Source organism: Jaculus jaculus, chromosome 1 (genome assembly GCF_020740685.1).
Source record: "Jaculus jaculus isolate mJacJac1 chromosome 1, mJacJac1.mat.Y.cur, whole genome shotgun sequence".
NCBI lineage: Eukaryota > Metazoa > Chordata > Mammalia > Rodentia > Dipodidae > Jaculus > Jaculus jaculus.
In genome coordinates, this window is record NC_059102.1 from 147,664,425 (window position 1) to 147,692,313 (window position 27,889).

Here is a 27,889-nt window from a genome sequence, read left to right on the forward strand (position 1 = left end):
GTTCCTTTACCTACATTCTGCCCTCTGGCCTAACCATGACCAGCTGTGGCCCAGATAGATAACCCAGCAAATGCCACCCACTCCCTGAGCTATTACCACACCTTCTTCCACCAGGTCTGAACCCAGCCCAACAGTTTTCAGTCTTACCCCATCTCTTGCAACCCTAGAGCTATTCTTTATAGCTCTCTCTGTACTTGTTAATTGTACATTACACAAATTTAGAAACAGCAGGTGTAACGAGATGGACAGCATTTGAGGGGTAAAGATGTGATGGCACAAGAAATCCCATTTGCCTGAGGCAGCCTCGACCAGTGAAAGTTGAGCTCAGAATTGATGATAGTGGAAGAAATGACCCATGAAGAAGTCAGGAGGAAGGAGATTCTAGAGCAATGGGCATTCAGGGTGGGACTTGGGCGCAGCATCCATACTCAGAAGGTGTAAGACACAAATCCAATGGGGAAGTGCCATGTACTAGAAGACTGGAGAGTAGGGAAGAGAAGCCTGGGTCTATCGGAGTGTACTCTGCATGGAAAGACTACTGTATGTACCAGAACTGAGCACCACCATTGTAACTTCTCTTGTGGAGAGGGATAATTACGAATTACTGTTCCCTTTGAAGCGGAACTCAGCATTGTACATGGTTATCTTTCTGTTTCCTATAGTTTGGTGCTCTAACCACCGGGTATCACTGCCCTTGGATGGCCATATGTTCCAAGGTTAGCTAATGCCTGAGATAGTAAAGGCATCACCTGCAAGCTCAGCTTTTCACAAGCCCATCCACCTACATGGTTTCGCACCTGGGCCACTTCACATCTCCTCATACAGAACTGCTAGGGACCCTAAGCCTGTCTAGGGACCATTCTGAGAGCTGACACTAAGTCTGTCTGACTGTGATCTTATTCTTCCTGCCCCCTCACTAACCACCATGTAGGCTCTTATCTAGACCCTCTCTCCACATGCCAACTTGCCTAACTGCTACTTCCTATGGTACTGTTGTGCCATGGCATACCACCTGTAGGTAGAGACCTGTAAATCTGATTATTTCCTGACGAGACATAAACAAGGCATTAACAGCAAACCAAAGAAATGATTCTACTCAAATCCAGCTTGGTAAATCCACGAATTGATGAGTGAGGTGCATGGGTAACTCAAAGGCACTGGATCACCAATAAGTATACCTGAGTATAGGTGATGGATCCCAAAAGCTGCCTCCCTGGAGCTCTTTGCACTACTGGTAGACAGGTACCATGGAGAGTGTCCTCACTCCAGTAACTATGGACTTCTTCTATGGCCTTGGGAAGGGACTTTGTGTATCTTGTTACTTTATGAGTGTCCTTGGCTATGCAAGTTTCATCAGCTTTCTTGAATATTTGAACCTCTTTTTTCTTTCCTTTCCTTTCCTTTCCTTTCCTTTCCTTTCCTTTCCTTTCCTTTCCTTTCCTTTCCTTTCCTTTCCTTTCCTTTCCTTTTTTCTTTCCTCTCCTCTCCTTTCCTTTTTGGTTTTTCGAGGTAAGGTCTCACTCTGGCCTAGGCTGACCTGGAATTCACTATGTAGTCTCAGGGTGGCCTCGAACTCATGGCGATCCTCCTACCTCTGCCTCTCAAGTGCTGGGATTAAAGGCGTGCGCCACCACGCCCAGCTGAACCTCTTTCTTTACCCAGGAGGAATGTTTCACTTCAGAGAAGGTAGCTGCATAACACTCTACCCCCTTTTTTTGGCTCTTACATTTTTGACCCTTTCTTTGGGGTTTTCTAAGAAGTAGAGGGGATGACATAGGTGTTTGATTTGTTCTTTAATTTATTCCTGGGTCTCAGGCCACTGTGACACAGCAACAGTTACTTACTTCCAGGATGTTGAATGGTTACTTCCCACTGTTTAAAAAAACTTTTCCTTAATTTCTGACCAAGGTTGACCTGAGCGTATACACAGAGGTTAAGAAGACAATTTGACAGGGCCATTACATCCCCAACCCACTGAAACCTATAATCCCCAGCCACGTGCTTCTGTTTGTTTCAGTTTAGTTTTATATGAGGTGTCAAGTTTTAATTTGACTTTATTTAATTTTGTTCTGTTCTGTGGAGTGGGCCTTAACTGTAATCAGGATGCAGATAGTTTTATCCACAATGGCTGCATCACTCCTGGCAGCAGCAGGTATATTTTGCTGGGCATGTTAGTGGTACGTCATGCAGGGGCCACTATGGAGCAATTCTATGAGTAAGTTTTCCCCAGCAACTTGCATATTGCATTCTAGCACCGTGAAAGCCAGCCAGCAGGGAGAGACTTTTTAGCTCAGCCTAGCCTGATTTATTTATGTATTTGAGGTAGGGTCTCACTCTAGTTCAGGCTGACCTGGAATTCGCTATGTAGTCTCAGGGTAGCTTCAAACTCGTAGCAATCCTACCTCTGCTTCCTGAGTGCTGGGATTAAAGGCATGAGCCACCACTCATGGCTTTTTGTTTGTTTGAAATTCTAACTAAACTATAGTGTCTTCAGCCAAGAGAGGTCTATCATCTAGTTTTGGGCATATAACCAGCAGCAGTGCTAGTAGCCTTTATGGTTTGTGGGGTCTCTCGGGCCAACAAACCACAGGGTAGTAGTCCACCCTGTGGAAGTTTGAATGTGTGTCCCCCATAGACTCAGATGTTTTATTAAAGCTTGTAACTTGGGTCTCCAGCCTCCTCGGTGACACTGGGGGTGCATCCTGGGGTCCAGCCCTAAGGTGTGTTTGGGAGTGGATCCAAGTTCCAGCCCAAAGATATGCAGCAGCAAGGTGTGAGCTGTACAGGGATTCCTGATGATTGCTGCTTTTTGGTGTGTGTGCTGGACTGGTGTTTTCCTTGTTGCAGCTTTTCTCCCTTCTTGGATCTATGGAAGGAAGCAGCTTCTTCTGCCATTGATGGAACACCCCAGCCTGGATCTATAAGCTAGAAAGAAATCCCTTCCTCCCATAAACAGCAACAGGAAGCTGTCTTCTACACGCCCCTAATGACTCCTACACGCCCCTAATGTCTTCTTCACGCCCCTAATGTCTCCTACACGCCCCTAATGTCTCCTTCACGCCCCTAATGCCTCTTACATGCCCCTAATGCCTCCTACACGCCCCTAATGTCTCCTACACGCCCCTAATGTCTCCTTCACGCCCCTAATGTCTCCTACATTCCCCTAATGTCTCCTTCACGCCCCTAATGCCTCTTACATGCCCCTAATGCCTCCTACACGCCCCTAATGTCTCCTTCATGCCCCTAATGTCTCCTACACGCCCCTAATGCCTCCTACACGCCCCTAATGCCTCCTACACGCCCCTAATGTCTCCTACACGCCCCTAATGCCTCCTACACGCCCCTAATGCCTCCTTCACGCCCCTAATGACTCCTACACGCCCCTAATGCCTCCTACACGCCCCTAATGCCTCCTACACGCCCCTAATGTCTCCTACACGCCCCTAATGTCTCCTACACGCCCCTAATGCCTCCTACACGCCCCTAATGTCTCCTACACGCCCCTAATGTCTCCTACACGCCCCTAATGCCTCCTTCACGCCCCTAATGCCTCCTACACGCCCCTAATGCCTCCTTCACGCCCCTAATGCCTCCTACATGCCCCTAATGTCTCCTACACGCCCCTAATGCTTCCTACAAGCCCCTAATGTCTCCTACACGCCGCTAATGTCTCCTTCACGCCCCAATGTCTCCTACATTACCCTGTCTCCTTCACGCCCCTAATGTCTCCTTCACACCCCTAATGTCTACTACACGCCCCTAATATCTACTACATACCCCTAATTTCCACTACATGCCCCTAATGTCCATTACATGCCCCTAGCATCTACTACATATCCATAATGCTGGGGGTTTTGCTCAACAACCTATGACTCGTGGGAGTGCTCTGGTATAACCCATACACATTGTCTAAGCCTTTTAACTGTTATTTTTACTCTGTTTTGATATCTAAGGGTTAGTATTATATAATGAAACCTTTTCTCAAAAACTGGGCGGGATCTCTAAAGGCCCCCAATTAAGCACTGTAAGTGCCCGCTTGTCTTGGCTGGCTAATGGGATATGAAAAGACGTGTTAGCAGCATCTCATATAGAATGCAAAGGTCCCATCACTTGTGTCAACTTTTGTTTTAAAGAGCGATAGTGGATACGGCAGCATGGATTGGGAAACCATGTCATCGAATCTTCCACAACCCATAGTCATTCTCTGTGATCCATCCAGCCTCATCCTGGGCTGATGCCACTGCCATGGGTCCACTCTGCATCCCTCCTGAATGGTCTCAGCGGGGCAGATTGTTCTGCTCAAGGAGCAGGGCTGTGCTCTAGCATGTCATGACTGCTGCTGGTGCTGGCTCTCTGGCTATGACAGGCTCCAATAGTACACTGTGTCCGTTGTGTTTCCATCGGCTGCTTGAAAGAGCCCTAAGCTGGGCAGACAGTCTCGACTCTTCAGTGTACTTTCTTTTAGGGGAGAAACGAACATAGTGTGCTCCGGGGGAATAACTTACTGCCACCAAGACATGCTCAGTCATTTTCATCTGCTCTATTTTATTCTTTATGCAGCCAGTGAACTGTTGCTTAGGCTTTAAAGCTTGCAGAAGTTCACTAGCACAGCATTTGGCTTTCTGCTGTTTTCCCCCCATGAAGTCCAATTTGACAAAAGTCTTATCATATCTGTGTTTGAATTGTGAGAACAGATGCCATTGTCTGTTTTTTATTCTTCCCCTTATCTTCTTTTTACTGCTTTAACATTTTATGAACACAATGTATTTGTAAATCTAAGTCATTCAGATCTGTCATAGCCTCTTTTATCTTATAAATCCTACCAAAGGTCTTAGGAGAGCCACTAAAGTTTGTAACTGTCCCAAGGTCCCTGTGAATCATCTTTGTTTTATCTCTCCTATGCACACAATCTATATAGCCCTATAAATTGAGCAGTGAACACCACCTCTTCATGTTCAGTTTCTTCAATAACATCTGTCATTACCCTATTATCTTAAAGTCCCTGATATTTATAGGGCCGTCAGCCATTGATCACTAAAATGTTCCTAATGACTTATGAGCCACTTCATCAGATGTTGATTTTCCTTATATCTTACATCTCAAGTTATGCAGCCCTTGTCTCAAGTGAGGATGAAAAGTTCTTTTATTTAGTATCTCTGCTTTTACAGTACTCAGATTGACCCCATTCATCTCCAGGTCCCATAGCATCAAGGCTGTAAGGGACTTACTCCTTGTTTATTTAAGTCTTTCCTAATTTAAGAGTATTTTCTAATTATCATAATTTCCTTGCTGGGCCATTATTAAAGCCCCTTTCTACACATTGAATGATGGATTTTTCCCCTCTGTATTAAAGGTCATGCCTGAAAATTATCTTCTTTTGCAGCTAGCATGCTCTCTTCTACCTTATTGTCCAAATTTTCCAATGAGTTCCAGATTTTAAGATCACAAAAGGTGGCTCTTTCACATAGCTACTTGTTCTCTCTCTCTTCCTTTTATCCTGCCAGCTTTAAGAAATGGCAGGCCAATACTTTCATCCCATTGTCCTTCTATTTTTTTCTGCCAAATGAGAGAGTAATATAGAAGATAGAATCTACATGGCTTTTTGTTGTTGTAATTCCTCCATTAAATAGGCAAGTTCCTTCTGCAGACCATCTCAGCCTCAGTTGCACGTTGTTAGTTCCCCAAACAGATGTCACACAATAGTGGTTACCACCTGTAAATCTCATCCCATACGTGCTACTTTCGAGGATCCTAATATATTGTCTAGTCCACCACCCATTTGGGGTGCAGTCTTGGTTGACCCAGACCCTACTCATCACAGAGATAATGTCACCTTATTCCATGAAGAAGATAGCCATCCTGGGATTCTTACCAAGGACAGTCCACTCTCTCACATGTCTTGGCTTATTTTATCACACATCAAAGGAAGTATGGAAATGCCACTACAGCAAGGAAACAAACAAACTCATACCACAGGGAGGAAGTAGCCACCTTGTGACTGCCCCCACCGACACTCCACTCACTCTGACCAGACGCTCAAGCCTCAGCTGCATGTCTCATTTTCTATCCCAGAAGTCATGCCACCACTCTTCCCCAAGTCAACGTTGTTTATGTCAGTCATGGTTTGGGTGCCCATTGTATTGTGTTATGTGCTTTGCCTGGGAACATAGGAATGAACAATGTCTACTCACCCTAGAGACAGCAGCAACAGACCAGAGATCAGTTCTCCCCAGGTCCAGCTTGGTGAACCAGTGAGTTTCTTAAGAGTACTTAAAAGAGCCTCAGTGACTCAAAGGCCAAAGTCCACCTGAGCATGGCTGAGGACTCAGGAAAGGGACATTTCTGGAGAGTTCTTGCAAAGTAGCTCCCACAGAAAAAATCTCTAGTCAGCGATTGTTTGTTGATTTTATAACCTTGGGAAGAGACCCTGGGAATCTCACTCTTATGAATTTCATGAGCTACCTGGAAATTGTAAGCATCGTTAGTTTTCTGAGTCTTTATGACTCCTCATATAGGAGGGAATGCTCAAATTCAGAGGACATAGCTGCACAGCAGTGATGCAGAGTCCTCCCCTTTGATCATGGCCATCTGAGCATCTTCCCACACTTGCACAATACAAAGTCTGGACCCATCAGACCCTGTGTGATGCAGGTTGCCAGGGAACGTTGACCAACCCCACTGAAAAAGCAGAAGCTTAGAAAAGGATGTGGGTCTTGAACTCTTTCCTCTATTGGTACAGAGACTACTTATTGCAGGTGCACAGGGAACCAGGGCCCCAGTTCCTGGTTCCTATTCGGTCCCCATGGCCCTCTCATGGCATGTGGAAACCGGCCAACTCACAGTCTAAGAAATCTGAGGGAGACAGTCTTGCTTTCTTTTCTGTCAGAGGGTTAAAAAAATATAGAAATTAGCCGGGCGTGGTGGTGCACGCCTTTAATCCCAGCACTTGGGAGGCAGAGGTAGCTGTGTGAAGCCCCACTTCTTGACTCAGCCATTCATCCTTGAGACGAGAAGAGTCAACCATCCTTAAGAACAGAAGACTTAACAATCTTTGAGACCAAAAAGGTCAATAATCCTTGAAACCAAAGTTTGTGTTTCTGCATTTGGTAAAAGGACCCTGAATTTTTCATTCTCTTAGGTTTACCCAAGAAACCATGTCTATTTTATATTTTAGCTAATTGCATATGATGAGGTTGAGCCCTGACTATGAATCATGGCACCCATGCATTAGGAAATAAAAACCCTAGTAGACTTCCTGCCAGTGTGCTTTGCTTGTCTGGACTCTTTAGGAAGCTATGCTCCCTTTGGCAGAAATAAACATGGCCTTGCCATATGCTTTGGATTGTGTGGTCATTCTCAGAACCCAGACTCATTTATAACAACAGGGATCTAAAGATCCTGAAAGAGGCAAGGGGCTCCGGGGAATGGTGCTGTGGCCACCATCGTACAGGGGGAATCATGAATAGTAAGGAAGGAGAAATAAGAAAAAAAAATCTCAGCTGGGTGTGGTGACAGATTCCATTAATCCCAGCACTGGCAGCACTGGGGAGGCAGAGGTAGGAGGATCATCATGAGTTTGAGGCCACTCTGACACTACATAATGAATTCTGGGTTAAAGTTAGACCCTACTTCCTTGAACCTCCCCCCCAAAAAAGAAGAGAAAGAAAAAGAAAGAAAAAGAAAAAGAAAAAGAAAGAAAAAACAATCTCTTCTTCTCATTACCTTCACGTGGAAGGTTAATAATTTCTGCCCTATTCAGTGCTTTCCTATCTGCATCTTCATTCCAAAAGGCTTCCAGACCAGGGTGGGGTCAGTGTGGGAATGCAGTACCTACCAGTCTACAGGGGGTGGGGAAGGGGACTGGGAAGTCTTTTCCCTTTGGGCAGCTCACTCACAGGAGGAAACCTTGCCCATGCCGGATGCTTCTGGACTCCACACTCAATCTCACACTCAGAAATTGCTGGAACTCACTTATAAGCCCCATTATCTGGTAGTAGGAGAAACCAATCTTGTTAGGGGAGATGGTGGTGCCTGGCTGCTCTGGCAGGAACTGGATGGCAAAGAAGAAGATCCTTGACCCTACTAAGAAGGACAAAAGCTATATAACCACCAAGACATCACTGAGCAGAGAAAGAGGCGCATCTGATGACTTGTAGCTGAGAAGTGCACCACGAATCTGGAGTTCTTTCATAAGCATGAAGTCACAGGCTCTCCTGGAAGACAGAACCTAAGAATGGTTGTGCCCCAGTGCACCTGCCCACTTCCTCCCTGCTCCCACTGTGGGCCCAACACTGAGGTCACCACCAGCTGCCTCCTGATGAATATCTCCAGCCACCCTAAGCTATTCAGTTCTGTGGCCAGAATTCCGGAGACATCCATACTGAGATGTTCAGGACACTGGACACTGGAGCTATCAAAGGATATCTGGAGTGGCACAGGAGGGTCCCTATTATAGGTAAGCAAGTGCAGTAGGGTGGTTGTGGCAGGACAGCATGAGGTACCCAGCAGGAATAATTGTCTGAGAATGACCCCATGTTGTCCAGGCTCTGTTCTATGAACCATCAAAAAAGTCTGCTATCATCAAGGAATGGATGAGGCTCTGATTTTCACAAATATTCTTTGATATCAGTCCATAACTCAAATATGTGATTTGCCATGAAAATGTCCATTCTTGCATGCTCTAGAAAGTAGGCTTGGGAGACGACTGGTTACAGAGTAACAGAGAAACCACACCCCAATACTCCAGGGCTCATCAAAGAGGTTGGGCAGAGGCATAACTGATGCCAAGCCTGCACTGAGTCATGATCAGAGCAGACTGGTACTTATCTATCTCATGCCATTTCTCAAAGCCACACATTCCCTTAGTTTCCAAATGTTTCTCTAAAAGATTCTATCAGGTGACATAATTCTACACTTCTTCCCTATCCTGGGTCCCTACCTGACTGTGAAACCCATTGAAACCCAGAAGGAACAAAAGGCCCTGCACAGAAAGGAGCACAGAGCCTACATCAGCTTTACCAGGAGTGAGGAGCTCTGTGCTGAAGAGCCCCTGTCATCACAGGGAGACCCCATCATCACAGTGGGCACCTGTCATTACAGTGAGCACCTGTCATTACAGTGAGCCCCTGCCATCACAGTGAGCTGATGTCATAACAGTGAGACCCTGCCATTACAATCAGCGCCTGTCATCACAGTGAGCTCCCGTCATCACAGTGTTTCCCATAATCACAGTGTTCCCATCATCACAGTGCTCCCGTCATCACAGTGTTTCCCGTCATCACAGTGCTCCCGTCATCACAGTGTTTGCCGTCATCACAGTGTTTCCCGTCATCACAGTGTTTCCCGTCATCACACTGTTCCCGTCATCACAGTGTTTCCCGTCATCACAGTGTTTCCCGTCATCTCAGTGTTCCCGTCATCGCAGTGTTCCCGTCATCTCAGTGTTCCCGTCATCACAGTGTTCCCGTCATCACAGTGTTCCCGTCATCACAGTGTTCCCGTCATCACAGTGTTTCCCGTCATCTCAGTGTTTCCCGTCATCTCAGTGTTCCCGTCATCTCAGTGTTCCCGTCATCACAGTGTTCCCGTCATCACAGTGTTCCCGTCATCACAGTGTTCCCGTCATCTCAGTGTTCCCGTCATCTCAGTGTTCCCGTCATCTCAGTGTTCCCGTCATCACAGTGTTCCCGTCATCACAGTGTTTCCCGTCATCACAGTGTTCCCGTCATCTCAGTGTTCCCGTCATCACAGTGTTCCCGTCATCTCAGTGTTCCCGTCATCTCAGTGTTCCCATCATCACAGTGTTCCCGTCATCACAGTGTTCCCGTCATCTCAGTGTTCCCGTCATCTCAGTGTTTCCGTCATCACAGTGTTCCCGTCATCACAGTGTTCCCGTCATCACAGTGTTCCCGTCATCACAGTGTTTCCCGTCATCTCAGTGTTTCCCGTCATCTCAGTGTTCCCGTCATCACAGTGTTCCCGTCATCTCAGTGTTCCCGTCATCACAGTGTTCCCGTCATCTCAGTGTTCCCGTCATCACAGTGTTCCCGTCATCTCAGTGTTTCCCGTCATCTCAGTGTTCCCGTCATCACAGTGTTCCCGTCATCACAGTGTTCCCGTCATCTCAGTGTTTCCCGTCATCACAGTGTTCCCGTCATCTCAGTGTTCCCGTCATCACAGTGTTCCCGTCATCTCAGTGTTCCCGTCATCACAGTGTTCCCGTCATCTCAGTGTTCCCGTCATCACAGTGTTTCCCGTCATCACAGTGTTCCCGTCATCTCAGTGTTCCCGTCATCACAGTGTTCCCGTCATCTCAGTGTTCCCGTCATCACAGCGTTCCCGTCATCTCAGTGTTCCCGTCATCACAGTGTTTCCTGTCATCACAGTATCCCCCGTCATCACAGTGTTCCCGTCATCTCAGTGTTCCCGTCATCACAGTGTTCCCGTCATCTCAGTGTTCCCGTCATCACAGTGTTCCCGTCATCACAGTGTTCCCGTCATCACAGTGTTCCCGTCATCTCAGTGTTCCCGTCATCACAGTGTTCCCGTCATCTCAGTGTTCCCGTCATCACAGTGTTTCCTGTCATCACAGTGTCCCCCGTCATCACAGTGTTCCCGTCATCTCAGTGTTCCCGTCATCTCAGTGTTTCCCGTCATCTCAGTGTTTCCCCGTCATCTCAGTGTTCCCGTCATCACAGTGTTCCCGTCATCACAGTGTTCCCGTCATCACAGTGTTCCCGTCATCACAGTGTTCCCCCGTCATCTCAGTGTTCCCGTCATCACAGTGTTCCCGTCATCACAGTGTTCCCGTCATCTCAGTGTTCCCGTCATCACAGTGTTCCCGTCATCTCAGTGTTCCCGTCATCACAGTGTTCCCGTCATCACAGTGTTCCCGTCATCTCAGTGTTCCCGTCATCTCAGTGTTCCCGTCATCTCAGTGTTCCCGTCATCTCAGTGTTCCCGTCATCTCAGTGTTCCCGTCATCACAGTGTTCCCGTCATCACAGTGTTTCCCGTCATCACAGTGTTCCCGTCATCACAGTGTTTCCCGTCATCACAGTGTTTCCCGTCATCACAGTGTTCCCCCGTCATCACAGTGTTCCCCGTCATCACAGTGTTCCCGTCATCACAGTGTTCCCGTCATCACAGTGTTCCCGTCATCACAGTGTTTCCCATCATCACAGTGTTCCCGTCACTTCCCCGTCATCACAGTGTTCCCCGTCATCACAGTGTTCCCGTCATCACAGTGTTCCCCGTCACCACGGTGTTCCCCGTCATCACGGTGTTTCCCGTCATCACAGTGTTTCCCGTCATCACGGTGTTTCCCGTCATCACAGTGTTCCCGTCATCACAGTGTTCCCGTCATCACAGTGTTCCCGTCATCACAGTGTTTCCCGTCATCTCAGTGTTCCCGTCATCACAGTGTTCCCGTCATCACAGTGTTTCCCGTCATCACAGTGTTTCCCGTCATCACAGTGTTCCCGTCATCACATTGTTCCCGTCATCACAGTGTTCCCCGTCATCACAGTGTTCCCCGTCACCACAGGGTTCCCGTCACCACAGGGTTCCCGTCACGACGGTGTTCCCGTCACGACGGTGTTCCCCCGTCACCACGGTGTTCCCCGTCATCACGGTGTTCCCGTCATCACGGTGTTCCCGTCATCACGGTGTTTCCCGTCACCACGGTGTTCCCCGTCACCACGGTGTTCCCCGTCACCACGGTGTTCCCCGTCACCACGGTGTTCCCGTCACCACGGTGTTCCCGTCACCACGGTGTTCCCGTCACCACGGTGTTCCCCGTCACCACGGTGTTCCCGTCACCACGGTGTTCCCGTCACCACGGTGTTCCCGTCACCACGGTGTTCCCGTCATCACGGTGTTCCCGTCATCACGGTGTTCCCCCGTCATCTCGGTGTTCCCCGTTATCACAGTGTTCCCCGTCATCACAGTGTTCCCGTCATCACGGTGTTCCCGTCATCACGGTGTTCCCCGTTATCACAGTGTTCCCCGTCATCACAGTGTTTCCCGTCATCACGGTGTTCCCGTCATCACAGTGTTCCCGTCATCACAGTGTTCCCGTCATCTCAGTGTTCCCGTCACCACAGTGTTCCCGTTATCACAGTGTTCCCGTCATCACAGTGTTTCCTGTCATCACAGTGTTCCCGTTATCACAGTGTTCCCCATCATCACAGTGTTCCCCCGTCATCACAGTGTTTCCCGTCATCACAGTGTTCCCCTGTTATCACAGTGTTTCCCGTCATCATGTTGTTTCCCCTCATCACAGTGCTCCCCCGTCGTCACGTTGCTCCCCTGTCATCACAGTCTTCCCCCGTCAGCACGGTGTTGCCCCATCATCACAGTGTTCCCCCGTCATTACAGCGAGCCTCCGTCATTACAGTGTTGCCCTGTCATCACAGTGTTCCCGTCATCACGGTGTTTCCCGTTATCACAGTGTTCCCCATCATCACAATGTTCCCCCGTCATCACAGTGTTTCCCGGCATCACAGTGTTCCCGTCATCACAGTGTTTCCTGTCATCACAGTGTTCCCGTTATCACAGTGTTCCCCATCATCACAGTGTTCCCCCGTCATCACAGTGTTTCCCGTCATCACAGTGTTCCCCTGTTATCACAGTGTTTCCCGTCATCATGTTGTTTCCCCTCATCACAGTGCTCCCCCGTCGTCATGTTGCTCCCCTGTCATCACAGTCTTCCCCCGTCAGCACGGTGTTGCCCCATCATCACAGTGTTCCCCCGTCATTACAGCGAGCCTCCGTCATTACAGTGTTGCCCCGTCATCACAGTGAGCGCCTGTGTGGAACAGGGACTATGATGGCCTGGGTTGTCCATGCTCAAACTTCCCTTTGTTATGGAGAGACATGGTAGGATGCCAGGATACAGAAGAGGGCACCATGTTCCAAGTAGAATGACCAACTGAATTTCAGAACCACATGAGAGACCAGCATTGCAGAGTCACAGCAAGTAGCAGGGTGAGAGACATTTGCCTGTGGGTAGGATACTCACTTGACTTTTATCCTGAGCTCTAACTTATTTCATTTCTTCATGGAGAATGTGATGAGATGCCTTGGGTCTGTCATCTTAGCAGAAGATATATCTCCTACCAGTCATATTATGTATCACTTTCCTAAAATGTGGAGGGAGGAAGCCATCCCTGAGCAGAGATGCAGGGAAATTAGATGCCAGGGTAAAGGGTCCCAAATGGAGCTGCAGTGGGAACAGAGGCAGGATGGACTTGGGCAGGGTCTCAGCACAGGCTGGAGACACTGAAGATCACAAGGGATCTGGGCATGACAAGCTGCTCACCATTATTATCAGGTCATACCAGACAGGTGGGGACAGGAGCCTTCTGGGTGACCCACCTCCTGGGAGAAGTTCTGACCATTGCTCCTGCCCAATTGCCAAAATGAGAAAAATCATCTGAAACACCAGGTTGACTTTTATGTTGTGGGTGGGGGGAGAAAGACAGGTGAGAGGGGACAGAGAGTTGACCATCACAGGTGAACTGAACAACCATGTGCCAGTTAATCTAGGGAATGTCAGATGGCCACCAACACTCTGCTGGGGTGTGACCAGCTGCAGGGGACCAGTCTCTGTCTCTTTCCCAGCCAGTGCTGGTTTCTCCAAGTATTGACTCATCAAAGCTCTCCTGAGACCAACTGTTTAAGACAGTTAGTGCCCAGTCTGTGTTCATGGTTGCACATCAGTCCGAGGGCCCTTGAACACTCGAAGCCCATACCAGACTCCGCACCTGTTCATGACTTCCCAGCTCCTGGAATCCTCATGCCCATTACGTCATTTTTTCTTGCATTCAGGGGTCAGGACTGTGAGTGAGGCCTGGGATGACTGACGTCTGGCATTTGTGAGGGTACAGGGAAGACGCAGACCAGAATTCTGGTATGAAAAGAGCAGAAAAGGGGCGTGAAAGGATGACCAGCTACGACCAACTTCCTGAGAGGGGAAATGAGGACTTGAATCACCATGGAGGGGCCCTGGAGTCATGATACCAGGGAGCTTTTGAGGACCAGGTTAGTTTAGCTTCCAGGATAAGGATATCAAAGAAAAGGGAAGCTATAGCCAGGAAATGTTATCCATCTGTGATGGGGGCTGGTCCATGGCAGGGCAGCTCCAGGGCCTTAAATCTTGCCATAAGTCACATCATGTTTTTTTAAAAAAGTTTACACGACTGTGTGTATGTATACATGTGTGTTCAAACATGTGTGGGTGTGGTGGTTTGAGTCAGGTGTCCCTCGTGAACTCATGTGTTCTGAGTGCTGGGTCCCCAGCTAGTGTCTATTTGTTGGAGCCTTGCTGGGGGAGGTGTGTTGTTGGGGGCAGGTTTATGGATGTTATGGCCAGATTCTCATTGCCAGTGTTCGGCACACTCTCCCATGGCTGTTGTCCGCCTGATGTTGGCCAGGAGATGATGTCCACCCTCTGCTCATGCCATAGTCCCTTGCCATGATTCAGCTTCCCCTTGAGTCTATAAGCCAAAATAAACCTTCTCCTCCCATGAGGTGCTTCTGGTTTGATGTTTGTCTCAGCAATGAGGAGCTGACTGGGTATATGTACATGTGTGTGGGGGAGGGAATTGGTTGATGTTGGGTGACTTCCTCTATTGCTTGTCGCCTTATTTTGAGACAGGGTCTCTCAAGGAAACCATAGCTCATTGATTCGGTGAGACAAGCTAGTCAACCACCCTTGGGATGCTTGTGTTTTTGCTACCTCAGTGTTGGGGTCGTAGGCATGCAACCTCACACCCAGCATATTATATGGGGTAATAAAACATTCTTGGAATCTGAGTGAGCTGGCACACACCTTTAGCCCCAGCATTCAGGAGGCCAAGATAGGAAGATCACCATGAGTTCGAGACCACCCTGGAGCTACAGTGAGTTCCAACTCTGCTCCAGCTAGAATGAAACCCTGTCTCATACAAATAAAATCTTGTAAAAAATCTGTGGTTTTATGTAAATATCCATGGCCCTTCTATATGAAAATTCTGAAAAACAATCATTCTTTTTAATGTGTGTGCTATGTGCAGGTATGGCTGCATATATGTGCACATGTGTGTGGAGGCATCATCTACCTTTTCTAAGACAGGGTCTGTCATTGGCTTGGAGTTCGCCTAGTCAGCTAGATGGCCTGGCCAGCAAGCTTCAGGGATCTGCCTGACCAGCACTGGATATAAACACATACCAGCATGCCTGGAATTTTTTTTTTTTTTTTTTTTTTTTTTAGGCAGGGTCTTTCTCTAAGCCAGGGCTGACCTGAAACTCACTCTGTAGGTCCAAGCTGTCCTTGAACTCATGGCAATCTTCTTACCTCAGCCTCTTGAGTGCTTGGATGAAAGGCATGCACCACCACACCTGGCTCATGGCATTTTAACATGGCAATCAAATTCAGATATCCATGCTTGCAGGGCAAACACTTTATCAACTGAGCTATCTTCCCAGCCTCCCTCCCCACCAAAGTCATTTCTGATGGATACAAAAAGCTTTGCTGGAGTCTATAAGCTGACAGAGGGAGGAGACATGATTCAGCATGGCAGGTCTGGCAAGGCCCACCAGTAATAGTCTGAGGAGGCCTCTTTAGTTGCCCCTTACCCTGAATGTCCCCTCAGAGGTCAGAGGTCAGGAATGCACTGCCCTGTGCACTTGGGACTGCTGGTCTTCCCCAGAAAGATTGCACCAAGAACCTGACAGTGGGTCCCATCAACATCTACCTAACAACACTCTTGAGACCCTCACCCAATCCAAGGAAACAAGGCTCCCACCTTCAGCACCCCCAAGGCCAGTACTCACCTCCTTGGCACTGGCAGGAATCATCAGGGGCTCCTGGGCTCCCTGTGCTGAGAGCAGCAGGCTCAGCCCTGGGGCCAGCATGAGCAGCTGCACGGTCCCAGGTCAGCTCAGGGCTTCTGGCCTCCCCCAGGTGAACAGACACTCCTATAGTCTGCGCTGAATGGTGAGGACATTCTTTTGTTTGGAGGGGGATTGCATGAACTGCGCTCATGTATGTAATTAGCCATCTGGCTGCGTTCACTCATTCCGGGGAAGGCTGGTGTGAAGGGAGCATGTTATCAGAGTGGGGAGGTCCCGTCTGTTATCAGAGTAGAATGGTGCCAGGAAGATGACAAGACAGGCTCCTTGAGCTCTTATCCCCTCTATGCTCAGACTCCAGTTCCCAGCAAAACCAGAGTCCCCACACCTCTCAGTCCTCCGAGGTCTTCTAGCTCCATACAGTATACAGCTCCTCTCCACACACCTTCCCCAGATGCTGGACAGGGCCCTGCAGTCCTAGACACGTACAAGCTGTGTTGCTTTTTCAAAAGTATTATTCTCTCTCTGTCTCTCCCTCTCCCTCTGTCTCTCACTCTCTCTCTGTGTATGTTGAGTGAATGAGGGCACACATGTGTCTTGGCATGTGTGTAAAAGTCAGAAGACAATCATGATTGTCCGTCCTCGCCTTCCACCTTGTTTGAGGCAGGGTTTCTTGTTCACTCCTGTGAACACCAGGTTGGCTGACCTGGGAGCTTCTGGGATTCTCCTGTCCCCACTTCCCATGTGGATACATGAAGTACATATGTACATATGCATGAATGAATGACATGAAAGTAGGAAAGAATCTCAGGGAAGGAGACTCCAGGACGTGGAGACAGAGAGAGAGAGAGAAAAGAGGGTATTGGGGGTGAACATCAGCAAAGTACAATATACTTTTATGAAAATGTCTTTATGAAACCCCTCACTATATATAATGAATATACACAAATTTAAAACTAGCTTTAAAACCATATATAATGAATTTATATAATGAATTTATATAATGGATATATATATATATATATATATGTATATAAAATGAATAAAACTATATATAATGAATATACACAAATTTAAAACTAGCAGAAGAGATGGCTCAGTAGTTAAGTGTGCTTCCAATGCACATATGAGGATCTGAGGGGATCTGAGACCTCCTCAGTTTGAATCTCCAGAACTCATGTAAAAATGCTAAAAATAAAATAAAATAAAATAAAATAAAATAAAATAAAATAAAATAAAATAAAGGCATGCTCCTGGACCGAGAAGACTCTGGCTCAAATAAGAACAGGTACACAGGACAGCCACAGAGTGGGATACCTGACTTTCTGCTCCAGGCACCAAAAGTGAGCATACCTCACTACAGGCCAGCCTGCAAGGTACTACAAGGCACGTACACGTGAAGACACCACTCCACTCCCCCACAGGCAATAAATAAATAAATAAATAAATAAATAAATAAATAAATAAATTTAATTTAAAAGGTAAAATAAGAATTGCACAGAGCTAGAGTTGTCCAGGAAAAAGAAAATGTCAGGAAGCCCAAATTCAATGCCAGTGAGCCTTTGAAAAGCATTGAACCTGAACAGTAGTCTACCAAAGGGGTGAAAGGAGGAGAAGACAGAGTGATATAGATGAAAAAAACATGAATCTTGGGCCGGCGAGATGACTTAGTGGTTGAGGCACTTGCCTGCAAAGTCAAAAGACCCAAGTTTGATCCCCCAGGACCCACATAAGCCAGATGCACAAGATGGCATGTGTGTCTGGAGTTTGTTTGCAGTTGCTGGATGCCCTGGTGTACCTGTTATCTCTCTCTCCCCTTCTCTCTGCCTCTTTCTCTCTCTCAAAATGAAATTATTAAAAAATTAATCTTGTCCTAGGGGTAGCCACTTATCCTGACAAAGTTTACTGTTTACATTTCTACGCTGCAAGACAGTATATTGGGGATGGAAATTGTTTGCCCAGTCCAGGGTTTTTCAGCAGTCAAGTGAGGTCCACAGACAGGCAACAGTCACAGGTGTGGTCTGGAACCTGTCAGAGATGAGGCTCTGGCTCAAGTGAAGGCTAAAAGCAAGGCTCTGCTCCCTTTTGGCTCCCAACTGGACCAAGAAGTGCAAGAAAGCTCCTCTAAAGTCCATCAGGAATGGGGAGATGCACACAGGTCCTTAAACAGTGGCCACGCCCCAAGATGGCTCAGGGAAGTGACTGTGGATTATTGAGTTAACAAGGGACTGCCTCCCATCATGCTACTGTATCCGACACTGCTCTTTTTAAAAAAACAAACAAAACAAACAAAACAAAACTTTATTGACAACTTCCATACCTCTAGACAATATATTATCACAGTCCCCTCCCATACCCTCTCTATTCCACCTCCCAAATTCACCATCCAATGAATCCCTTCTTCTTTCTAATTACTCTCTCTTCTATTTTGATGTTATCACTTTAAAAAATATTTATTTATTTACAAGCAAAGAGAGAGGGGGAGATAGGCAAGAGAGAGAGAATGGGCATGGCAGGGTCTATAGCCACTGCAAACAAACTCCAGATGCATGCACTTCTTTGGGCATCTGACTATACATGGGAACTAGGGAATTGAACCTGGGTCCTTCGGCTCTGCAGGCAAGCACTTTAACAGCTAAGCCATATCTCCAGCCCCTGGTGTCATCCCTTTTTTCCCCTCCTATTATGCAGGTCTTGAGCAGGTAGCATTAGCCTCTGTGAGGTCAAGAATACCATGGCCACTTTGTGTCTGGAAGACAGTATTGTAAGCACTCCTCCCCTTCCTTTGGCTCTTACATTCTTTCCACCAACTCTTCTTCAATGGTGTCTGAGCCTTGGAGAGTATGGTAGAGATGTCTCACTTAATGCTGAACTGTGGATATCAAGCTAAATTAAGGAGATGTGGACACTAAGCTAATTCACAACAGAGTAATCTTTGTACAAGCTAAGCCTGAGGGCATGGAAGGCTGTGAACCTGGGGTGGAGTATCTTGAAGGCAGGAGCTCACAGCTTCTCCAAAGATTTCCTGATGAAATGATCATGAACCAAACAACATATGAACATGATCTGAACTGACAAGCATGAAGCAAGCAAGCTCGTGTTCTGTGAAGACATACATGAGTCACTCAACTTGTCATATGTGGGTCATTACAAACAGTCATTAAATTCAGCTGTAACTCCCCATAGTTTTCTATTGGTGAATCTTAAACAAAAGCTGTGAGTAGTCAGTATGGGGCTCTCTCTCCAGGGCACCCCATGACTCTCCTTTAAATCATATTTTGTGCGTGCTGTGTGTCCATTTTGTGTTTATCCACACACCGCTTGTTGCAGTCAGGCTGGCACTGCTGGTAGAAATCACCCAACCAATAGCACCTTGTGGGGGGAAAAAAAAAAAGAGGTTTATTTTGGCTTACAGGCTCGAGGGGAAGCTCCATGATGGCAGGGAAAATGACAACATGAGCAGAGGGTGGACATCACCCCCTGGCCCACATAAGGTGGACAACAGCAACAGGAAAGCATGCCAAACACTGGCAGGGGGAAACTGGCTATAACACCCATAAGCCCACACCCAACAATACACTCCCTCCAGGAGGCATTAATTCCCACATCTCCATCAGCTGGGAACCTAGCATTCAGAACACCTAAGTTTATGGGGGACACCTGAATCAAACCACCACACCGCTGGATGGTGTAAACACTGAACACTCCCCTGTCACTTCTCAGAACTGTGGTGAGTTTTGAGTCACCCCAGTGGTCACCACCATCTGAAAAGAGAAACTTTTGGGAGTGATTCCTTAACTCACCTACATTGAGTGTGAAAATGTTTCCCTCTTTGGTGCACTGTGGGCTCTGTTTATCTGGGTGTCTGTCTGCTCTTCAGATCAGCTGTACTGGATACTGTGTGGACAGGTGCCTCTTATCCCTTGGCATCCTGAGATCTCTAATAGTTCCAGGTGCTGCCATATGGGGGAGAGAAAACTGTGGAGAGCTGTCTCAACATGGCTCTTAAAGTTTATTTATTTATTTATTTGGAGAGAGACAGAGAATGGGCACACCAGGGCCTCCAGCCACTGCAAACAAATTCCACATGCATGTGCCACCTTGTGCATCTGGCTTATGTGGGTCCTGGGGCATCGAACCTAGGTCCTTTGGCTTTGCAGGCAAGCGCCTTAAGTGCTAAGCCGTCTCCCCAGCCCCTCAACATGGCTTTTTTTTTTTTTTTTGATGAAACAATTGATACCCATGTTGGGATCTTTTTCTGATGTTCAGGACCTAACATTTCTTCTTTGATGTCTCCTTACCCATGCAAAGTCAACTGACGCTTGCTTGGGATAGAAGACAGGCTTTCACAGATCCTGCCCACCCTCTGCAGAAAGGTTTCACTATATAATGCTAACACTCGAGCACCTTGTATCCAAATGAACAGTCAGAATACCAGCTGGAGTTTACACGCGGAAAGCACCCTGCATTGGTAGGAAACGGCACTCTCGGGAGCCACAAAGTGTTTGGGAAGGCCAAGTGCTAGAGCTGAGTGATCTCCCTGAAAGCTCTCGGTCACAGCGCTGAGGCCCCACAAACCGGAAAGCTAGTGACGCTGTTGACAGTCACATGTCAGAAGTAGATATTAAGCCCCTACTGCTGACAGCACTGAAGGTCTGGCTGCAGGACATGGAGGAAACAAGCTTGTACTTACCTGGCTCATTTAGTGCCAGAAGGAGCTATGCGAGCTGTTGAGGGAGAATAGTTAGCAACAGTCCTCCTCGGTTATAGACCAATAGGCCAGGCAAGTTGCATCTGCTGGTGCTGTGGTGGCATGGCTCTTCTGGTGAGATGGCTTAGTGGTTAAGCGTTTGCCTGTGAAGCCTAAGGACCCCGGTTCGAGGCTCGATTCCCCAGGACCCACATTAGCCAGATGCACAAGGGGGCGCACGCGTCTGGAGTTCGTTTGCAGTGGCTGGAGGCCCTGGCACGCCCACTCTCCCCCCCCTCTCTCTCTGCCTCCTTCTCTGTCACTCTCAAATAAATAAATACAAATAAACAAAAAAATAATAATAAAAAAAAACCCTGCTATCCACTGCATAGGCCAGAACTCATGTTTGGTACTATAAGCTAGGGCAAAAACCTGTGACGAGGAAGGTCACAGGCCCCTGTGTGAAAAGGCTACCGCTTTTATTTGGTTAAATGTAATGTTATGCCCTTGTCAAAATCCATGTTCCCTGTGTGTGTGTGCATGTGTGTGCGCTGCTGTAGTGCTGCGTGGCGTGGGGTGTGTCGGGCATTGCTAACACGGGCTGGGACTGTGAGAAAGCTGGCCTGGGCTGTTGGACATGGCCGGGGACCTGGGGCTGTGGGGCTGCAGCCAGCCTTATCATCAGGAGTCCACTCTGGCCCTGCCTTCTCAAGAGGTCCTAGTGGGCCTCATCTCTGCCCAGGGGGGGACAGGACTGCTGGGCCCTCCCCCATCCCAAAGCACCTGAGCATTCCATAGTCTAAGGTTCTGCCCCTCCCCCGCCCTTACAGGGTAGTAAACAGTCACTGCTGCTGTCGCCATCCAACACGTGGCCGCTTCTGTTATCTCCCTGGCAACGTCTCCCTCACAACTTCCGCCTTCCAACACCAGCCAATTAGATAGCGAGCCATCAACCTAGGTATCCAATCACCTTACAGTCTGTGTGTGCCTCCTCAACCTTCCCCAAGTGTTTATAAACCCGCTCCCCTTTTGAATAAACGACACAGACAGAGAGCGTTACCTATCAGACTGTCTCCCGCGGGCCTGTCCTACTCACCCTGTCCACCCAACTCCTCCTGCTCCAGGGACATTGGTGGCCAACGGCCCCTGGGGATAGCAAGTGCCCTCAGGGTGTGTGTGATGTATATATTTGCCCTGTAGCCCATAGGCTACAGATCAGGGTGGGAGTCACAGTGGAGGGTTACTGCGCAGATGCCAAGGTTGGCAGCCAGCAGCAGGCTCTCAGGGAAGATGCCTGCAGGCAGCTTGTGCTCTGGGAACCCAGGGCCCATTGAGATTGAAAGTTTCTGAGTCTGACTGTATCATGCGAGGTACAGGGCCTCTCCCCCATCACTGTGGTCCAGCATGGCTCTACAAGCCAGTCAACACGGACTCTTGGCCCTGGCCAACCCACAAGGAGGGGAAAGATAAGCAAAATCACCCAGAGAGGCTGCAGCGGTTTTGTCTCGTTTGAGGGGTGATGATGGAGGGTCTGCTACTCCTCGACCCACCCCTGCAACAAGCCCAGGCTCCTCGAATGTGAACTCCTCACAGGAGCTCATAAAGTCTTCACTGGAACAGGACAGCGGTGGGAGTCTGCATCCATTTTCAGCCCTGATGCCACCTCTCCAGTCCTGCTCACCCCAGTGTATCCCAAAATGTTTCTGCCTGCTGCCAGACATTGTGTGAGGGCACTTGGGATGGTGGCTCATCAAGGGAACTCCCACGACATCACAGAGCCCCGTAGGCCACACTCCTCAGGGTCTGGCCACTGCTAGGTCCAAACATCATTCCAATTTCCCCTCGGCCCCACCTCACAAAAGAGCCTTAGGAAACCAGTTGGAGGCTTTCACACACAGGCTGAGCCCAGAACATGTGCTAAGATGTTTTATTTGCACTCAGGTGGCGCTGGGACAGGAGCAGAAGGCAAGGGCTGGGGGGCGATGGGGGGGAGGGAGGGAGGGTATGCTCCAGGAGGGATGAGGATCCAGGGAGGAGCATGGTCCAGGGAAGGGAGGGATTCAGACAGGATTTGGATCGGGGAAGACGGTGTTCCAGAGGAGAGAGTGGTTTAGGATGATCCTGTTGTTGGTTGCAGAGTTTTCTTGCAGGAACAGACATGAATGGCTACGGGGACAGAAAGAGGAACAAAGGTGAGGGTCCCCTCTTCCTTCACTAGGAGCAGTAGTCAGTGAGGGGCTGCATGGGAGGCAGATGCTAATCAGAGGCCTTCCTTTCTTGAGCTCCTGTGCAGTCCCTATGGGTAGCCATGGGCCCAAGAACAATCCCGGGCTCCCACGAAGAGTCAGATCTCTGAGCATCTTTGACAGGTATGTGGGGTGGGAGAATGGGTCAAGCTCAGATCAGAATATGGGAAAAGAAAGAACTGACTCCCGATGCCCTGGGAATTATACTCAGGGATCTCCCTGGAGTGACCCTGCCTGGCTGGATGAGAGGAGGGTCAGAGCAGCTGACCCCTGAAGTGAGGATCCTGCAACTGAGGACTCTGGGCCGTTCCAGTGTTCATTCAGAGGGTCACTTACCCTTATCATGTTCAGGGACACACTTTTCTGCAGAAACAAAGAAAAACCCACAGGTAAAGAGGTGTTCTGGATGAGAGAGAGCCCAGGCCTCAGCAGGCCTGCAGCTTAGAAACTCCCATGAGGACATACAGGGACACAAAGACACCTGAGACACACTGAGAAACACAGGGCATCAGAGAGTCGTGGGTGACACAGCGTGGACATGGGGGAGGGGTCTGGGCAGGGCATCCCCTCACCCCTCTGCTCAGGCACAAAGATGTTTTCTGGTAGAAGTCCTTTGTGTTGGACAAATCTCTTAAATTCTTCCAGGGCCTCCAGGTTTTCCTCAGGATTCTTCCCTGTGAGGAGGGGTTGGGGGGCAGAGCAGGTGTGACTGCACATCTCTGTAGAAGGCTGATGACACCAGGACAGGAGACTGCCCAGATTCAGAGGCTTCGCAGTCAGGACAGGAGGGAGAGGACAAGCAGTGGGCGAGGAGCTTTGAGATAGGACGTGGATGGAATAGAATGTCACCAGCCAGCTGGCAGGTCCACAGGAAGTGGACACAATGAGTCACTGTATGACCAAGTGGGCAGGGTGGTTCCTGTGATGCCTTAAAGTCACACTCTGACCTGGAATGATCCCATGTTTCTGCTGACATTGGAGGGACCTTGCTCAATAAAAGCCTCAGTCAGGACAAGGCCCTTCAAGCTGACCCTTCAGAAAATCTGAGATCCCAGGATGTGATGCTAGGCAGTTCACAGCCTGAAACACCCACTATCAGTGGCCAGGGCTTAGAGCGCCACATCTGCCATTGTCCCTGCCAGTCTTTGCTAGCTAAACCCCTTCCCACTTTTGAGTTCACACACTGTTCTGGTAGCACCCTGTGTCTGGCACTTGAAGATCCACCCATAGGGTTTTCTAGTCCCCAGTGCCTAGTTTGTACCTACTGCCCACACCACTAGTTTCTGAAAGTACAGACCATGGGCAAGAGTTTGAGGCTCTCACCTATAAGATTTCCTGTAAGGATTTTGTTCCCAAAGAAATTATTTTCATAGTATAAGATGTAGTGGTCCTTCACTGGCAGCTCGTAGATGTTCATATGCAGGTTGGCCCCTACTGTAGATGAGAATAGAACCATTTTATAGTGTCTTTACTCCCAGATGGAACATTCTGGGGCTGGAGAGATGGCTTAGAAGTTAAGGGGCTTGCCTGAAAATCCTAGGAACCCAGGTTCAGCTCCCCAGAACCTACATAACCTAGATACATAGGTGAGACAAGGTGTGACACACGCATACAAGATGGCACACACACGCTTCTGGAGTTTGATTGCAGTGGCTAGAGGCCCTGGCATGAGCATTCTCTCTCACACACACATAAATAAAAATTTTTTAAAAAGATAAAACATTCACATCAGACTATGGAATGTTCTAGAAGATTCTGGCAATCACCTTGGGTCCTCAGCTAGCCAGAGCCCAGCTTTGCTATAAGCCCATCATGAACTAAGAAACTCCCTCCTGCAAACGTGTTACCCTACCTATAGAGTCCAGACCACGGATAGCAGAGAGGATCAAGGCTAGAGTTTGCTCTCTGCCCCCAGCAGCTGTGCCCCCTCACTTCCTGTATTCCCAAATCCTTAGCCTCAGTTTCCCTGTAAGACCACTGAGAGGGAGGCATGGTCTCTGCTGTGGACTAGCTAATAACCTCTACTGTCTAGTGTCTGGTCCACAATTCACCAGGGAAAGGAAGTGGATAGCTCTGTTGGGGCACTGGAAAGGGAAGACCACCCCAGGTTGTTCACTGTTGTGCAGCAGAGGGTTGGTACAGCAAGGAGAACTCACAGAGAATGTATTTGCCAGGCTCCTCCATTTTCATTAACACTAAGTCATAGTGAATGCATTGACCATTCAACCTGGAAAACAGAAACTCACAGGCAGCTTCTTTCAGAATCCACACCCAAGCCCTGCTCAGCTCACCTGGAGCATCAGCCCTGGCCACATGACCCAAAATTCTGACACTGTCCCTGCCTAAGCTATAGGATGCTGCATGGGTAGAGGAGGGAGAGAGAAAGCTGATTGCAAAGACCACAGCAGAAAACACTCACTTAAATATGACCTTGGCCTCCAAATTCCCCTCTTCCAGGGCTGTCACCACAATAGGGAATGTCTGCTTGGGCTTCTTCTCCGTCATGTTTTTGTTAGTCACAGCGGCCGTTTCATACCAGGTCCCTATGAGCTGCAGCAGACAGAGACCCTAAGTCAACCACATTCAGGCCTGATTCTCACCCAGGCTCCAGCACACAAGCTGCCTATAGTCTGAACAGACATTTCAGAGCCCAGGCTACAACCTCTGAGGTGCTCTGGCCTCATGTTCCCCTGCTCTGTACTCAGTAAACTGAGCCAGAACTCAGGTTCCCAGGCCCAGTGGAGACAGAAGGTTTCTGTCCATGACAGAGGCAGACCCTATGGGATCTTGGCCCAGCACGAGGTGGATAGTTACTCCTGCAGGTATTGCTGCCCTGTGAGACCTTCTGGAGCTCAGTGTCACTTCAGCAAGGATCCGTGACCCAAAGCTGCTCCCCTGCTCCAGCCCTATGACCCAGAAGGACCCATGTCTGCTGAGAGAACGACAGAGTCCTGGCCAGGGTACAGGGTCAGAACACAGACTTAAGGAACCTGGAGTCCTCCTGAAACAGGACTCAGGTGAACGGGTGCTGAGCGATATTCCAGGCCTTTCTCCTACCCCTGCCCAGTATGAGTTCCTATCTCACCTTCTGGTTCTCTGAGAGTAAGGGCAGGACATTCTGGGCCTGGAGTACAGCCACCAGACCAAACAGTATGACAGGCAAAAGTGGGGTCTTCATCTCCAGGCTCTGCTCACAGATCAGGAAGGCCTCCTGGGGAGTTGAGACAAGGCTTCAATGGCTCCTCACAGGGTGCCCTTTATGTCCCCTGTGGCCAGGGATGCGTGCCCACTTGGCACCAACTACATCCCTCCTGTTCATCTGCCATGGCCAAGTCCCCATCTATCATGGAGGTGGAATGCTATTATTATTGGGATCTTATGAATATTGGCTTGGGGTCAGCCACAGATATGGGCACACAGTGCCATGCACTGTCTACTCCAAGCAGGGGTGCTGCTTAGAAAGGACCCCTAGAGCAGGTGAATGACTTGAGTGTAGGATGTGGTGCACATGTCTGCACTTTAAGCCACGGAAGGAGATCCTTGATTTCTTCCAGTTCCTCCTCTTTCTCACCCTTGTTTTCCAGCTGCTCATGGTTGCTCTGGACCACCTTCCCTGCAAACCCAGCTTCTCCCCTGCTGCTGCAGAGAAACTACAGAGGCCTGCTCTTTCCTACAGCCTAAGCCCTGTGCCCTTGGGACCTCTTTAAGACAGTCCTCACTTTCAGATGTCTAGCTCCTTATCTGTATCTGTAGCCTTCTCCTCGTCTACATTTGAAGGTCCTGAGGAGTGGGAACTCCACTTCTGTGCTTCACAATTTCGTCCTGATAAAACTGCCCACTAGGGCAATATTTGTCCACTAAAGGAATGTCAGGTATTCTGCACCTCTGTGATATCAGGAGACTTATCTCCAACAAGAAGACTTGGATCCTCTGTTCCTTTGGTCACCTGAGGGACATGTAGAGCCATCCACCACACTTCCCTGGCATACTTGAAGCTCCTTTCCATACCATCTGGCCTGGGGTGAGATTCCAGAGTAGGAGATATCACAGCGTGATGAGAACCTACAGTACTGGCTAGCTTAACCATTCTTCTAGAAACCCTGACTCCCCAAAGGTTTCCCTCCCTGGGCAGTTAAATCACACATGCTCCATGGGTGATCCCAAGCCTTGTTTCCTGTGGATAAAAGAGCCAGAGAAGCACACAGAGGGTCGGGGCCCACCTCTGTCCAGAATCCAAGGCCCTTTCTGCTGGCCTCAGCCCAGCTCCCTCCCTGGCAGCAACTCTGCCTTGATCCTCCCCACAGGAAGCCTGTAGTTCTTCACCCTCACTGTCCTGCCCTGAGACCCACCTGATCCAGGCCCTGGAGACAGGTGCTGGTCCTACAATGGCATGTCTGTGCCTCTCTAGCCCAAGCTTGGACTGCCCTAGGGAACATAAACAACATTAACAAGCACCTAATAAGCCAGGGCTGGTCCTGGAGGTGCTGGCAGACCCTGTACTTGACCCCAGCATGGAGCAGAAAGCAACCATGTGGGTGTGGAGAGGGTTGGGCCAGTGCTCTTTAAAATAGGAATTAGTGGCAGGGAACAGTCTGCCTAATGGGTGCCAGGGACTTTTCCACTCTTTATCTTAAGTTAACTGTACCCCAGACACCTCAATTAAAGACAGTGATTAGCAATAGATGAAGAAATATGATGTAACTATACACTGTCTTTAAGGGACTTACTCATGGACCACCAGAAATTAAAATTTCTCAATATGCAGCCACTAGGCAAAAGAACGCAGAAATATTATTCTAATATTAGATAAAATAGGCATCAGAAGAAAGAGAACTTAACAGGCACATCATAGAATGCTCAATGGGCCACTCCACAAGGGGGACACTGCCATCTTGATTGTATATTTACAGAACAACAGAGCTACACAGCATGGAAAGCAAACTGCTGACCTGAATGAAGAAACAGAGCTACAATTGGGGCTGGAGATGTCACTGCTGCCCCGCTCTGGACAACTGAAAGCTCCAGAAAACTGGAAGGGACGTTGAAGAAGAACTCAACTACGTCATCATGCAACAGCATACATGGTTGTGTAGTGAAATTTTGGCACAGGATACTGAGAA

The 27,889-nt window shown here is 48.6% G+C and overlaps 1 protein-coding gene across 1 annotated transcript; it reads right to left on the reverse strand.

The window, feature by feature from the left end:
- Positions 1 to 21,731: 21,731 nt before the first annotated feature.
- LOC101599051 (vomeronasal secretory protein 2) lies at positions 21,732 to 26,361 on the reverse strand. Its single transcript, XM_012947812.2, has 8 exons — positions 26,341 to 26,361; positions 25,855 to 25,980; positions 25,189 to 25,319; positions 24,926 to 24,996; positions 24,093 to 24,203; positions 23,342 to 23,443; positions 23,106 to 23,132; positions 21,732 to 21,835 (listed from the first exon to the last, which is right to left on the reverse strand). Exons 1-8 carry the CDS (start codon positions 26,359 to 26,361, stop codon positions 21,732 to 21,734), a joined length of 693 nt encoding a protein of 230 aa, XP_012803266.1.
- Between the last annotated feature and the right edge of the window lie 1,528 nt (positions 26,362 to 27,889).

Bases quoted from the DNA above. Each gene is read 5' to 3' on its own strand.
- LOC101599051 (XM_012947812.2), bottom strand. From the start codon at position 26,361: ATGAGCAGCTGGAAAACAAGG. The intron at 25,981-26,340 runs GTGAGAAAGAGG...TCAACTCCCCAG, and splicing joins TGAGCAGCTGGAAAACAAGG to GAGGCCTTCCTGATCTGTGA. The intron at 24,997-25,188 runs GTGAGTGTTTTC...TCTGTTTTCCAG, and splicing joins GAGGCCAAGGTCATATTTAA to GTTGAATGGTCAATGCATTC.